The sequence below is a fragment of the Mastomys coucha genome, unplaced genomic scaffold (genome assembly GCF_008632895.1).
Source record: "Mastomys coucha isolate ucsf_1 unplaced genomic scaffold, UCSF_Mcou_1 pScaffold22, whole genome shotgun sequence".
NCBI lineage: Eukaryota > Metazoa > Chordata > Mammalia > Rodentia > Muridae > Mastomys > Mastomys coucha.
In genome coordinates, this window is record NW_022196905.1 from 46,167,442 (window position 1) to 46,182,907 (window position 15,466).

The following is a 15,466-nucleotide window of genomic DNA, read 5'->3' on the forward strand; positions in this document are numbered from 1 at the left end:
TACACAGTCCTAGGGGACCTTGACCAGAGACACCAGCTATGCCATGCCTGGACTCCTGCCCCTGGAAATGAAGTACAACTGTAGCCATAGAAAGAGAGGCCTGGCAGTCATCTGCTGCCTACTTATGACCCCCAATGACTGTTGTTACTCAACTAGCGACACAGCCATCTATGATCAAGTGAACCACACCTAAATACTTTTTATGAAGCTCATAGCCTATCAGAGTGCTCTGCGCACGATAGGTATTGTCTCCATTGTGTAAATCAGTCTGTTGACCCTTCCTTTGTCCAACCAAACCAGTGAATCTGAGGCTAAAGTACATGTGACAGCCATGTGGGTCCTAGACACACAGAGGACTGAGGTCCTTCCTTCCCTCTAATTGTCTCAGACAACCACAAGCTCCTAAGAGACTCCTGAAACTCCCAGTCCACCTAGCAGGCTTCGGAGACCACAGATCAGGTAAGAAGTTCTTCAGTGAATATTTAGTGGCTTTTAAATGAATTCTTAGTTTCCAAGTGAAAAACCAAACAGTCCCCATGGCACCCATCTTCTGTTTAAACAGCAAGGCAGCCACAGAGGCATCTCCATCCTCCCCAAATGCCTCGGCTCTCTGTAGCACCCTTCGGCTATGCGATCCAGTGGGTGCATCCATTTTTGAAGCAGACCAGAGATCAAAGCTGCGTTAGGCATTTACTACTTTTTATTCACAGGATTACAGAATATATAGAATTAAGAGGCATATCATGTGTCCAATCTATTTTCCAAAAAGAGCTAAAGTAGATACAACTTTAAAACACATCTGTCATTGTCTGCCTACTGTAAAACTTACTTCCATACACGTATAAAGTATTATTTCACCTAAGTTGTGCATTTAAAAGACATAAAAACAGTACCAAATGGCATATTGGCCTATTTTATCACAGTTCTCATACATTCCTGATAGTCAGGGGGTTGGATAGGGAATGCATAGTTTCCCACTAGAAAGAGGTGGCTTCCGGCACAGGCAATGAAGACAGGGTAAAGAGCAGAGTGCTCGGCGGAGAGCCCAGCGGCCCAGTGATGTCACTGTTGCTTGAATCAGCATTACAGTTCAATGATTGGCATGCTGCTGATTTGCCTGGTCATTCTATCCTCTGCTAAGGCCACAGAAATCATGACTACTCTTTCAAGCTTATTCCTCCTTCCCCCAAAGCATTCACTCCCTAACCGTCTGCCCTGCATTTCTCTCCCACTTTTCTCACGGTGTCCCAGATCTAAACCACCTTGTTTTTTGCACCTGCTGCTAGGTTGCTGATTCTGCTCTAGTGCATGGTCGAACAAAACCCTTGGCATTGCCTAAGGAAATAGCTTCCTTCCAGAGTTATTCAATCACACAAGGAGTGAAGCCACCCAAGGAGTGATTCTTCTGCCGAAGAGTCAGGAAGCTGGCTCGAGGGTTCCTTTAGGTGGCATGCCAACTGGAGCCCCTCCTGCAGACCTTCCTCTGGTTTGCATAGAGCTCCCTTAGCCAGAGAAGTTTCCATCGTGAGCACTCCTAGCAGCTCAACTTGTAGCATCTCACATTGATTTTTCACCCCTAAGAACGTGCAACCTCATTCCACGAGAAGAACAACACAACACTGGCCCAGAGCAATTCATCATTGCTCCTGAGTTGGGGTTTTTAATTTCTCTCCTAGAAATCATCGTATCTGGTAGACACTGTGACAAGAACCAGATGTGTCCAGCCTCAGCATTCCCTCCGTGACTGTGTGTGAGGAGATACAACCATGCCTGCTAGAAATCCTCTCTAGACAACTGAAGCCATCTACCACTTCTGGAAGGCTTTCTCAAGCCTAGCTAGGCATGCCCCATAGTTCGGAGGTGCTTGCTAATTGTTCGATGGCACTGACGATTGAACAATGTGTGTGTCAGGCATGACTTTCCCCCTGGCTCTTCATTCTGCTTGCACTTTTACTTGATCTACAAGAACTGCTGCTGTCTTCACTGTCATGGTAACAGAGTCTGTCTTTTGGGTGGGCACAGCAGAGCACTCGAGAGAGAAAATGCACCTGCTCTCCATGGGAAAGTTCTAGCTTTGCTACTTAAAACTAGATAATCTCAGGCAGGCCATCCACTTTGGTTCTGTGTCTATTTCCTTCTCTCTGAAATTAGAATAACACCTGCCCTCCGTAAACCAAAGAGCTACATGTGACACATGAGCAGAACACAGATGCACAGGCGGGAATGACAAGAAGCTTCCGGGATGTGCTGATCTTATCCACAGCCCAGGAACGAAGTGCTTGTCAGCCCTAAGGTTTATTTTTAGTCTTTATAGAAACCTACTACGGATCCTATGGAGTCCGAGGACTAACCCTTGCTTTCAGGTTATGGCCTTAAAGCCACATGACTGATTGGAGGGAGCATCTTAGGAACTCAGCTGCAGAGGCAGACAAAGGACAGATGTCAGTGGATGGGTGTTGAGAAGGAAAGAGAGAAGAAATGGGAAGGGAGGAAGGAAGAGAGGGAGAGAGGGAGGGGGAGGGAGGGGGAAGAGAAGAGGAAGGAGGGGACCAGTCCCCCTCAGCTGGACAGTCCTATGCATTTCTCTGCTTTGGGCTCTTGTATGGCTACGTGGGTGAGTTTTGTTATTTTACTGGAAGAAGCATTTTGCAGAAATTGCTTAAAACTTCAGGGATCCTTGGGAGAGAGCAGTAAGATTAATGAAGCAAAGCTTCCCACCTTATGCCAAGAACATCTATGTTCCTTCGCTAAGTTGGCCAGAACAAATATCTCCTCCCATAGCGCAGGACTCAGAAAGCTGCAGACTCCAGTCTTGTCTAGACTCATCTTAAAAAGAAAACTTGATTGCAGCAGAGCAGAGTGCCCACCCTCTCATACCCCAGCCCCACCACCTACCGGGGGTCTTTTTCATTCCCCAAATGCTTCATCTGGATCTGACAGCCTGCCCTACCCCCCAAGTCAAACCCCATGTATCTTGGCTTTCTGAACTCTAAGCAATGGCCATGACAAGTCCCTGGCTTCACTCTTGTGAGGAAGCACAGGGAAGCTGGTGCAAGGCTCTATAGAGGTGGCACTCTGAGAGATGCCCCTGTGGGGTTCCTCTACAAGTGGTGGGAACCAAACGTGTTATTTCTATCTGACGTCAGGGCTACCAGCCTGTCTGGGGGGACCCATGCATGAAGGAACATGGCTCGCCAGTTCTTCAGGGGAAGGAATAGCAGAAACATCACACTTTCCGCCTCCAATATGGAGAGCTGGGAACGCATGGTCAAAGCAAATGAACCAAGGAGGCAAAAGAAAGGGAAGAAAACTTAACTTATGCTTAGAAAATTAAAACAGACCACTCTTTCTATTGGCTTGGCATTTAGCACCAGCGGTCTAAGCAGCCACACTATAAAGCCAGAGTTCATTACAGTCCTTGGTCCCCTAGGCTGGAAGCATCAGCCAGGAATGCTGATTATCATCAACGCATAGCTCTCCAGTGTGGTGTACTGATCATTCCCTGCTGCTTACAGTCAGGAGACAACAGACACACTCATAATTGTGGCGTACCCTCTCCCTATCTACAGCTTGAGTATGACCATTAAAAAACTACATCATACTACAGCAGGACAGGGTTTCTCTGCAAAACACTCCCCTAAAGCAGCTGCTTAGAATATCCACTGTGTAACCATCTCATCTACAAAACCAGATCCCCAGAGCTTCCCTGCTGTCCTCACCGGAGGCCTATTTTGAAATAAGCCACCTGGTCCCATACAAAAACCTGGCCTATGAGATTAAGCTCATCTGGTTCCAGCTGGTCTTGCCTGAAGCTCTACCAGATACCCCGACACTAGCGCATGGCTGAGCTTCCTGTGGCTAGTGTGCTGAAGGAGGGAGGTATGCCCCTGTCTAACACATCCAAGCTGAGATTTTGACTTTTGTATGTGCAGAAACTTCAGCAGGGCTGTGCAAGCCAGCCACTGTAATAGCTACAACTTAACAAAGGACTCTTCTGGGAGGAAGCGGGGGCAGGTGGGCAGGTAGGCAGGTTGCTATTCAATCAATTACTTGAAATATTAAGTTGTCCAGAGGGCAAAGACATGCAATAATCAAAGGACTCCCTCTGGGTCTCAAAGCACATGGAGATCTGAGTAAAGTGCCCTCTGACTCCGTAAAATCTCACTTCAAAAACCCTCCCCAATGCGCAGGAGACGGAAACACCTGTTCCATCCCTCTAAGGGACAGATGAAAAGCACCAGTCAGCCTTTGGCCTGCCTGCCAGTTACCCACAAACTAAAAGGATGGGTTCAGAGATTTGAGTGAGCAACGGAGGACATCAAACACACATGATTGCTCCAGCCACCTCAAGGGTCAACTTTAAACCACAGGAAAAAAAAAAAACCACACATACACACAGGGAAACTCCTTTATCTTGGACACATCCCATGCTGGCCTAGTCATGTGTCACCAGAATATTATCTCTGAGGCAGAGGAAACGATGTTAAACATTAAGCTGTGAGCATACTCGTGAAAGAGATCAACCCAGATGAGGGTAGAGTCAAGGTTCTACTCCAAGGAAGATTCTGGAAGACTGGCCTGGCCATGACTTTCAGGAAACTAGGATGGCTCAAAATAGCACTGTGAAACATTCTAAGATTTTCAAGCAAATGATCAACAAATGTTTTCAGCTCACTTTGGCTTTACCAGTTCTTAGCTGAAGACTGCTAAGATATGATTGGAGAGGTCGGTGGGGTTAGACAGGTCGGGGCTTCTTGTCGTTCTTGATTTCGCTAACAGGGCTGGCCCATCTTGTCTGTTTTACCCTTTCTTATTGAAAATAAAGTAGAAGCACATTGCTTTCTAGATGGTGAAGATGCTACACTCCTCGGAATTTACAGGCTTTAAGATGTCGCTTGTTAACAGCAGCATGGGCCTGTCATGCAATCAGCCAAAAGAAAAAAAAACGCAATCCCTGGTTAAAATGTGAATCCTAAAAGTTTGAAAATGTCTAACTATTTTCCCCCAGTGCATTATGAATTTTAATTTCAGAGCTCTGAGCCTGGACTTATTTTATGATTTTTATTATTATTAATTATTATTATTTCTTCTTGGTCCTGTCTCTCTTGTGAGAGCTAACGCTACACATCTTTGAACTCCTTCCAATCATACCTTCACAAACTTAAATCAACAATGATATGTTCAAAAATCTTTGTCTTCCCTTTGAAACTGGATGCAAAAAAGAAATCTCTCCTGTCGGTAGAGACGGCTGTGAAGGACCGGGGAGCCTGAACATAGATTTCTTTAAACTTTTTAAACTGCTGTTTCTCTTTATCCCACTGGTATATCTGTGAGAACGTGTAGTCACTCCCTAGGGCCAGGTAGTGGTTATCTTTGAAGGAGAAGGGTTGCAAGGTCATGGCCCCCCGGGAAGGAAGAGCCTGGACCTCCACAAACTGCTTACTGTTCCACCGCATGACCCGAGAGTCCCCGATGAAGCGGGTGAGGGAAAGGTAGAGGGTGTTCTGCATCCGGAAGCTCTTCACAGCCAGCACATCCTCCATGTTGGGGATGTCTCCATGGGGGACAAACTTCTTGGAGCTTTTATTCCACTGCAGGATGATGGGGACCTGGGAGCGGCTAGACAGGATGAGGTGTGACTTCCCGTCGATGTCAACAAACTCCGCATCCGTGTCCCTGAACCACTCATGTAGTGACTGGTAGGAGTAAAACCCTTTACTGTTCCACTTGTAAACTGTGGACAGCCCCGCTTTTGAGCTGTCGGCAATGATGAAGAACGTCTCGTCGTCGATCTCAAACAGCTCGATGTCATTGGGCTTGGAAATCCGAGATACCTCTATGTCTTGGAATTTGACAAACTTGGTCCAGCTCTCATCGTATTTGTAAATGTGAGAGCCACCGAAAAGCTGGGCCACCACCACAAAGACCTGGTCATCGATGAGAATGGCCTTGCAGCCCACAATGGACTGGCCTGTGGCCAAAAGAAAGAGAAGACAACATTAGTGTGGCTGCAGTGAGTGGTAATTCTCCCTCTGGACCGTGAGTCAGGTGCTGCTGGCGCAAAGGTACTGTGGTACTGTGGGAGACAGCATGTGCTTTCTTGTGAATGTAAACCTAGACTTGCCAAATGACAATCCTGTTTCTTGATACAAACCCCAGATGAGCTTAAAGCAAGGCCTGGAAGAGATACCTGGATACTAAATTGAAAGACCAAATGTTCATATTTAGTCTCTTCCCAAAGAGACCATTGGGAAAAATGAAGAAGGCAACTTGCGGTTGGGGTCTGAAACAGCCAAGCAGACCAAAGGAAAGCCAGGGCTCTAGAAACCTGGCCTTGGTTCCGTTTAAAACAAATGTTAGGGTTGAAACAGTGAGGTTGGTGTCTTTGGTATGGTTTCTATTGCTGTGATAAAGCCACCACAACCATGACAAAAGCAACTTGTGGAAGAAAAGCTTTATTTGATCTTATGGTTCCACATTACAGTCAGTCACTGAGGGAAGTCGGAGCAGGAACCTGAAGGTAGGAATGGGAGCAGAAACTATGGAGGAAGGCAGCTTACTAGTTTGATCCTTGTGGTTTGCTCAACCTGCTTTTTTATACTATCTAGGACCACCTACCCAGGAGTGGTACCACCCACAGTGAGTTGGACCCCGCCCCTTCTGCCCCCCACCCCCAAATATCAATCATCCATCAAGAAGATGCTGTCCAGCTGTCCAGACACGCATGCCTTCAGGACAGTCTTACGGATACAGCTTCCTCTTCCCAGATATGTTTAGATTTGTGTCAAGTTGACAAAAGCCAATCAGGGCAGTCGCTGGGAACATTGGGGAAGAAGATACAGAAGAGAGCTTGCAGCTGGGGTCTGAGACAGCCAAACAGATCACGTGAGAGGAGAGGCGGGGCTCTAGGGAAACCTACCAAGCCAGTCTTGGCCAGATCCCACGATCCTACAGATTCCTCTTTGGGGAATGTACTGGCAGGTTTTATGTCAACTTGACACAAGCTAGAGCCACCAGAGAGGAGGGAGCCTCAATTAAGAAAACACCTCCATAAGATTGGGTTGTGGGCAAGACTGTAGGGTATTTTCTTAATTAATGATTGGTGGGGGACTGCCTAGCCCATTATGGGTGATGCTATCCCTGGACTGGTAGTCCTGGGCTCTGTAAGAAAGCAGGCTGACAAAGCCATGGGGAGCAAGCCAGTAAGCCAGCAGCCCTTCTTCATGCCTTCTGTATCAGCTTCCACCCCCAGGTTCCTGCCTGGCTTGAGTTACTCTCCTGACTTCTTTTGATGGTAAACCGTGCTGGTGAAGCATAAGCTGAACAAACCCTTTCCTCTCCCAAGTTGCTTTGGTCACAGTGTTTCATCACAGCACTAGAAGACCAAGCTAAGACAGGGAACATGAACCATTGCCCTTTCTCTGAGTAAACTTGTCAACTGTATTGGTAGTTACACCTTTCTCAGCATTTCGATGCATTCTTGCATCAAAGATATTTAATGATAACAGACCGAATTATGGGGGAAAAAATGACTCCAAAAAAATTCCTCAGCTATTTTAGAAAAGGGACTACTCTAAGCTACCCCAAGGGTGGTTAGCTGGAGATTGGTAAGTCAAGGATTAGAAGTCCAGATGTAGAGATGGCTGGCTGCCAGGCTGCTTGGCTGGGTCTGTCCTCCATTCTAGTGGACATATTTAATTTCACTTACCCTCCTGTTAAAAATAAATAGACTGTTCATTCTAGCTGTATCCCTCTGTGAGTTCTTCTTCCTCAGGAGCACAGGAATCAAGATTTCTGCCATGGCTGGGACTAGGGGGAATTCAGGGATTTCTCCATCTGTAACAACCTTGAGGGAATTGTGCCAGGAAGTAGGGGTTCAGAGAGGTAACTAGGTCACTCGTGATCAGAACGGCCCTGACAACAGAAACCCTAGGGACCCCCTTCTGCCCTTCCACCATGGAGAGACTTGGGCAGGACTGGGGTGGAGTGCAATGGCACTGCAAGACTAGGGAAATGGCTCTGGGCATAAGCACAAGGACCTGAGGTCAAATCCCTAGGTCCTAGAGTCCCTGTGCTCCTTCCTATAGCAAGATGTGAGATGAAGACAGGGGAGCTCTCCAGCAAGCTAGCCTAGGGTAGACAAACAACAAAAGGGATATCTCTCTCAAACAACATGAAAGGCAAGGACGGACATCCAAAGTTGTCTTTCTGACCCCCACACATGCAACATGCCACACATGTGCCTGTACTCACACATGTAAGCACATACACCACACACATGTACACACCACACACACACACACACACACACACATGCACAGCCATGAAGGGTGATCTTGCACCAGACATGAAATCTGCTGGTATCTTGATCTTGGATGTCTCAGACTCCAGAACTTGAGAAAGAAATTTCTGTTGCTTATACGCTTTCCTCTAATAGCAGCACTAAATATACCAAGACAGTCTTATTGACAGCATCATTACACACAGCAGCTGAAAGGTGGATGCTATATCCACACTTCCACAGACAGATGAGTGGATAAACCAACTGTGGTCCATGGACACCAAGAATAGTACTCAGTACTCGGGAAAGAAAGCCTGATGGTTAGTACAACCCGGATTGGCCTCGGGGACACTCTGCTAAGTGAATAAAGCCAGCCATGAAAGGACAAAGCTGTCAGTCCTCCTGCAGGTGGAGTCACAGGCACAGAGAGTGGACATAAGGGATGGGGAGGGGAAGAGCTACTGTGTAGTAGCTACACTGTGAAAGAGGCACGAAGACCTGTCGCCCACAACACCAGTATAACTAACACCACAACACAGTACACAAAATCGGTCAGGATCGGGTTCTGCACTGCATGTCTCCATGGTGGGGTCCTCAGGGCCTCTGAAGACATCAAAGGGTGTGCAAGACCCTTAGTGCATGATGCTGGCACACAGTGGCTGGCATCACACGATAAGTGAAGTAACTGAACTGTCCTGACAATCTCGAGACATTCCCCGCCTCTTAATGCTTTTCCACAGTTCAGAAACTCCTGTGGAACTTACAGGGGTCTAAGACCCAGCTCCATATCACAAGGGACCACTCCCACTCTGCTCTGGGTTGCCCCTGGCATTCTCTCTCCGCTGGACTCCCATCCCCCACTGGAGAAGGCCACCTACCAAAGATGACTGCCCCTCCTTCGAGATCATAATAAGTTTTGTCTTTTAATTTTCCTGGTAATTTGACCAAAGTGAATTTGGTCTGTAAATTACAAGGATAATGACCTAATTTCTGTCCTGAAGATTAGCTTTGGGGCTAATCAGTGGCTTTCAGAAAGGTATTTGTTTTTCTCTTTTATTGCTCTGAACTTTCTGCAACCTGATCTCTTGCCTTTGTTTAAAACAAACTCTTGCATTGTTTTTTTTGTGAGGGCAAAAGTGATGTTCACCAAAGCAAAAACTGAAATAAGCACAGGTGAAGCTTACAAAGGGAGTCCTTGTAACCAGGCACTATGCTAAGCACCTTCACCTTTCTGCCCCTCGTTCCAATCACTGCTGGAGGCAGACAGGACGAGTCTTACCAGCATGCTCGTCTTGACAATGTGACACAAAAGGGTTAAGCATTTCATAGAAAGTCACACAGCCAGTATGTGATTGTGCCTGGGTTTTAAATCTAGATCACCCGTACTCCATCACTAAAGTACCAAAAGGACACATACAAAATGAAAATCTATGCTGAAACCAACATCAATTGGTAAATATTAATATTTTGATATATTTCCTTAATCTTTAATCTATTATCAGTATCTATATATCACTATATCAAATTTGCTTTTTTTTTTAAAAAAAAACAAACCACTGGGCTTATACTATATACACGCTTTTAAAAACCTACTTTTCATATATGTACATGCATATCTGTGTGTGCCTGGTCATCATTTCCCATTGCAAGCCTCAAGCATCCAGCTGTCTCTGCCTCCTCAGAGCTGACATTCCAAGCACAAGGCACCACATCTGTCTTATTTTTTTAAATGTGGGTTCTGAGGACCGAACTCAGGTTTTCATTCTTGCCAGCAATGCTTTCCCTACTGAGCTGTCTCCCATCCTGAGAACCTACTTTTTTTCACTGAGCCTGTATGCTGTTACCTATCTTCTACAGTTGAATCTTTTTAAATTCCTATACATTGGAATATATACTGGAGAGATAGCTTAGAGTTTAAGAGCATTTGATATTTTTTCCAGAGGACCCCAGGTTAGTTTCCAAGTGCCCACATTGCAGCCATCTCTAATTCCAGTTCCAGGGATCCTGTGCCATCTTCTGGGCTCTGTGGTCACCCTGGTGACCACATATGTAGGTGCAAGTGGTGCATATACATATAGGGAGGCAAAACATCCATAAAAATAAAGTGTAATAAAACTTTAAAAGAGACAAAAACCACAGTACTATGCAAAATCATATCGCATGAATGCACCAAAGCATTGATCCTATACTGCAGGACAAAGCAGTTGGTTCTAGTTTTTCATTCTTGATAAATGACATGTTTCCTTTCACATACCATTAAATAAACATGCTTTTAATACCTGTGACAGTGTTCTCATGTGTAAGAATCTGCTAGCATAGATGTTGCTTGACCTACCAAAGTGCTCTTCAAGAACTCCCACTCTACAAACAGCAATTTCCAAATCAAGCTTCCATTCTTCCTGGGGTGGAGAAGCTGGCTACAGAGGTCGATATCCCTAAGGGACACCTTAGAAGTTTGTCTGTCCTAGAGAAGGATTTCAATCCCACTGCCCAGGTGACCAGCCCATGAGTGTCAGCAGCAACAGAGATAATGTATGTGGGGGTGGGGTGGGGGTGTGTACACTCAATATATATTCATCTGTCTGTCTGTCTGTCTGATTGTCTGACTGTCTGACTGTTAGTCTAGGAACAAAGATTAGAAGTCTGAACATGCAGAGGTCACATAACAAAAATACAAAAAGAGCAACAAAGGAGAGGAAGCAGCGGACATCGAGGTGAACGTGACCATTGGGTTTCTCACTGGAGACAAAGGAACACTTTACCAGGGCCCCAGAAGAAAACCTGGGTGCCTCTGATTCCTCAGAAACCCTACCTCACAGGCACACATTGAGAACACACTGAGCAGCTCGTTCTGACTTTAGAGTCACCCATGACAAAGCAAGATGACGAATGAAGAAGGCCCAGCCCAAGGAGGGAAGAACCATTGATTCTCTCTCCCTCACTCTTGTTCACAGTCAGTAGCTCCACACATGGCTTTGCCCAACCACCCAAACCAGAAGGACTCTTTCACACCAAGCTAAACTTCAGCTACCAAGGACAGGCACATACTCTTCCCCTGCCTGAACAGTTCACTCTCAGGCAGTCTCTGCCAGTTCTTGGGGTTCTCTGTGACTATAAAAAGTCTCAGAAGACTTAGCTGAAGTCAGAAAGGTGGGGGTCTCTGATGAAGGAGAGCTGGTTCCATTTCATCCCTGGTGGATAACGCTCTGGGTCTGCCCACTACACACATACGATACCCATTACATTCTTTCCAGACTGCCAAGGCCAATACTACACTAATCCCATTTCATAGATGAAATAGAAGCCATAAAATTCCCACTGAGCAGATGAAAAGAAACCTATGAACATTAATGAACTTGCCCAAATACTACGTCCCCACCAGCTAGAATGCAGCTAGGTCAGAGAAATGACCAATAAATGAATGCATGAAGAACCAATGATTTACAGTTGCCACCAGTGCTAGAGTTTTTTGGGTTTTTGTTTTTTGGTTTTTTTTAATCTTAACCAAGGAAATAGAATCTCTGGGTGGGAAGGAAATCTACTTTACCAGCTGGGCTGGGTCAAACACCTTGGCTAAGGACCACCCCAGGAGAGGAAGGCTCACCTTAAGCCATGCTGATGAGTTAGGTGGACTAATTAGTCTTTTAATGAGATTTTCCCTTCCCAGAATCCTCACTTCTAGTGCAGAGGCTTACAGACCCAGACCACAGGTTCTGGGTTCATAAGTCTGATTTTCTGAATTGGTCAGATAAGGGTCTAACTTCTCCTTTTCTTCTCTCTCTTCTAAGTCTGCTTTCCTCGACTCTTTAGCCTTTGTGTTCTTCCTTACCCTTTCTCTAAAGCCTTCCTCCCCACCACCTTGCTCACCTGCATCTGACTGTACCAGTTTAAATGGCATGGCCTGTTCTTCTCCTTCATTTACCCCTCCAGGCAGCTGCTGAGACTTAGAGCTGGGTGCTCTATGCTTTTCCTTCTAATGCTAATAAAAATTCCCCCTGTGCTTACATTTGAGCTCATTCTTTTATTCATGAAACTAGGAACCCTAAAGGAGGACCCTAGTCTCCCCTGTATTGCCAGCTGCAGTGAGTGGCAAGGGCAGGTGAACAGCAATGCTACGCCTTTCTGTCCTCATTGGACTGGGACGGGGACGCACATAGGGATAGGTTCTGTCCCTGAATGAACAGAGTAGGTCCCTTGGAAAGCTGTGCTGACTGAACTGTCACACACGTCCTCCACCATGCTCTAAGCCCCAAACCTCGAAGCAAACTCCGCCAGGATATCAAGCTCCTCGTACATCCTCTCTTTCCCATGCCGTGGTCCAGATTCAAGGTCCATCATACAGATCTACACTGATTCTGTGCTTCCAGACTCTACTCCAAGGACAGTGTGCTCCACACTGGAAGGCCAGGTGGCTATGGCAGCAGCAACTAGCTCATCTGAGATGGCATCTCCTGGGCATCGGGGCTCATGATTAGACTCATTAGTAGCCCGTTCCCCAGGGGTAAAATGCCACTGTTTCTGCCTACCTATGCTCTTGCATTTGCTGGATAGCCGTTTGTGCCTGAGAAACTGCTAGGATCCTCCCAACCTAGATTTTGTACCATGATCCACTCCAGAGAAACAGTTCAATACCTCCTGGAGCCTGGGCAGGAAATCTCTTGAAGGACAATGGCCAGCCTTTCAGAGTGCTCTTTCTAAGAGCCAGTATCAGTTACACTGACAAGCTGAGAATCCCTAATTTTATCCTTTTACTTAAAGAGCAAACAGACAGCTTGTTTTTTAGTCTTACTAAAGCCCTCAGAACTCATATCAGAGTGGAAAGAAGCCACAGGTCTGAACTTAGGATCAGTCTGTTCTCGCTGCTATGCTTTTACCAAGTGTGAGCACTCATCATCATGACCCAGGAAGGGTGCTTGAGAGCAAGCAATAGGAGGAGGGGTGGTGTGTGTGTGTATGCATGTGTGTGTATGTATGTGGGTGTGCATGTGTGTATGTGTGTATGTGTATATGTATGTGTGTGTACATGTGTGTATGTGTGTGCATGTGTGCATGTGTGTATGTATGTGTGTGTATGTATGTGTATATGTATGTGTGTATATGTATGTGTGTATGTATGTGTGTGCATGTGTGTATGTGTGTATATGTATGTGTGTATATGCATGTGTGCATATGTGTGTATATGCATGTGTGTATGCATGTGTGTATGCATGTGTGTATATGTATGTGTGTGCATACGTGTATATGTGTGTATGTGTGTATATGCATGTATGTACATATGTATATTGTATACATGTGTGTATGTGTGTATGCATGTGTATATGTGTACATGTGTGTGTGCATGTGTGTATATGTGTGTATATGCATGCATGTATGTATGTGTGTGCATGTGTGCATGTATTATGTGCATGTGTGCATGTATGTATGTGCATGTGTGTGCATGTGTATATATGTGTGTATATACATGCATATATGTATGTGTGTGCATGTGCGCATGTATTATGTGCATGTGTGCATGTATGTATGTGCATGTGTGTGTATATGCATGTGTGTATGCATGTATGTATGTGTGTGTGCATGTGTGTATGTGTCTGTATGTATGTGCATGTGTGTGTATGTGTGTGTATATGCATGTGTATGTATGTGTGTGTACAAGTGTGCATGTGTGTATATGTATGTGTATATATGCATGTATGTATATGTATGTGTGTGTGCATGTATGTATGTGTTAGTACATTAGTTAACAATCAGCTTAACAAAGCTGTGACTTAACTCTGGTACAGATAGGCCACCTTAACTATGCAGGACCATGGGATTCCACGTGACTTCTTACCATTGAAGGAATATTCTCGCCTTTCTCATGGAGTTGCCACCTCCTCTTTCCCAAAGGGCTCGCCTCCAGTGAGAAATGACCACCTGAAATTCTGTAATCGCCAATCTTGGACCACATGGAGAAAAGCTTAGAGGGAGCATGAGTGCAGACTGGAATGCGGCCCTTGCCTCCCCTCCAGCTAGGGCATCAACGTCCCTTGATTGCAGCAGAGGAACACACCTGTGATATTGTCATAACTCCGGAAATTCATTTCTATGTGGTCCCACTCCAACACCATGCAGTTCTCCATGCTGGGCTGAGCAATGGCCACGTACACATCATTCTTGGAGTTGAACGTGTCTACTGACACCGACTGGTATGGCAGAGTCTGATGAACGACAAAATCTGAGAGTGGGTGTTGAAAAACAAATATTAGTTCATAAAATCCCAGTGAGAATCCCAACTGCCTTTCTCTTTGCTTTGCATCATCAGGTGACCTGGGGAGGAACAGGCAACTCCACACTGCCCTGTAGACTGTGAAAGACGGGGCTGTCAGGTAAGTGCAGTTTTTGATACTGCTTCCTGGAGACACTCTCCCAAAGTACCAACAAGGTCTCAATGGTCTAAGCAAATGTGGGAGGCCTGGCTTTCAGAAAGCCAGGGCAGAAAGAAGGGGGCAGGAAATTCATGAAGCTGGCACGCAAATTATTCTGTGACAGGGGATGTTGTGTTCTAGTAAGTTCTGAGAATGCTAAGCCTCTAGCTCTCTCAGAGCAGCCCCTGTAGAAAAGAAAGTGGCTGAATATGGCTTGATATTCTTCTCAAACTCACTCAACACAGGGACCCTTTGGTCACCTGTGATTTACACCCAGTTCCACAAACCCCTACTGGGAATGAGCGCCCCTGCAGGCCACACTGAGTACTACACTCCAAACAGGACATGCCTAAGTTTGGGAACAAATACATTCTGCAGCAGTCTTAGAGGTTTATGAAGGGATGCTAGGGAAGTTGAGGGGAACTTAACTGAGCTCCCTTGGCACTGGTCTTGATGTCCTGTGACTAGGGTCTGGGCATCATGACATAGCAGCGAGCAGGCACAGAACTCACGGGAACAAGTAAAGCACAGTGGCGTAGGGATTGAGTGTTCCTCACCCACAGAGAGCCCATAAGTGACAACCAACTCTCTGTGAAGGTTTGGGTATGGCACAGAATTGCCAAGGGATGGGGGTGAGGGGCATGCCCACAGTGCTAGCTAGCATCACCTGTACGTGGGGGAATTAGAAATCTAGAAAAGAAATAATTTTTTAAAACACACACACACATACACACACACACACACACACACACACAGCAAGATGTGTGGAGCATGCCTCTAA

General features: G+C 45.9%; 1 protein-coding gene across 1 annotated transcript in view; it reads right to left on the bottom strand.

The window, feature by feature from the left end:
* Positions 1–682: 682 nt before the first annotated feature.
* Positions 683–15,466, bottom strand: part of Lgi2 (leucine rich repeat LGI family member 2) — a 35,456-nt gene continuing 20,672 nt past the window's right edge. Inside the window, exons 7-8 of the mRNA XM_031342275.1 lie at positions 14,331–14,495; positions 683–5,971 (exon numbers count right to left, since the gene is read on the bottom strand). Of these exons, the coding sequence (XP_031198135.1) occupies positions 5,154–5,971; positions 14,331–14,495 (983 nt within the window). The 3' untranslated portion in view covers positions 683–5,153. The remainder of the gene's footprint in view (positions 5,972–14,330; positions 14,496–15,466) is intronic.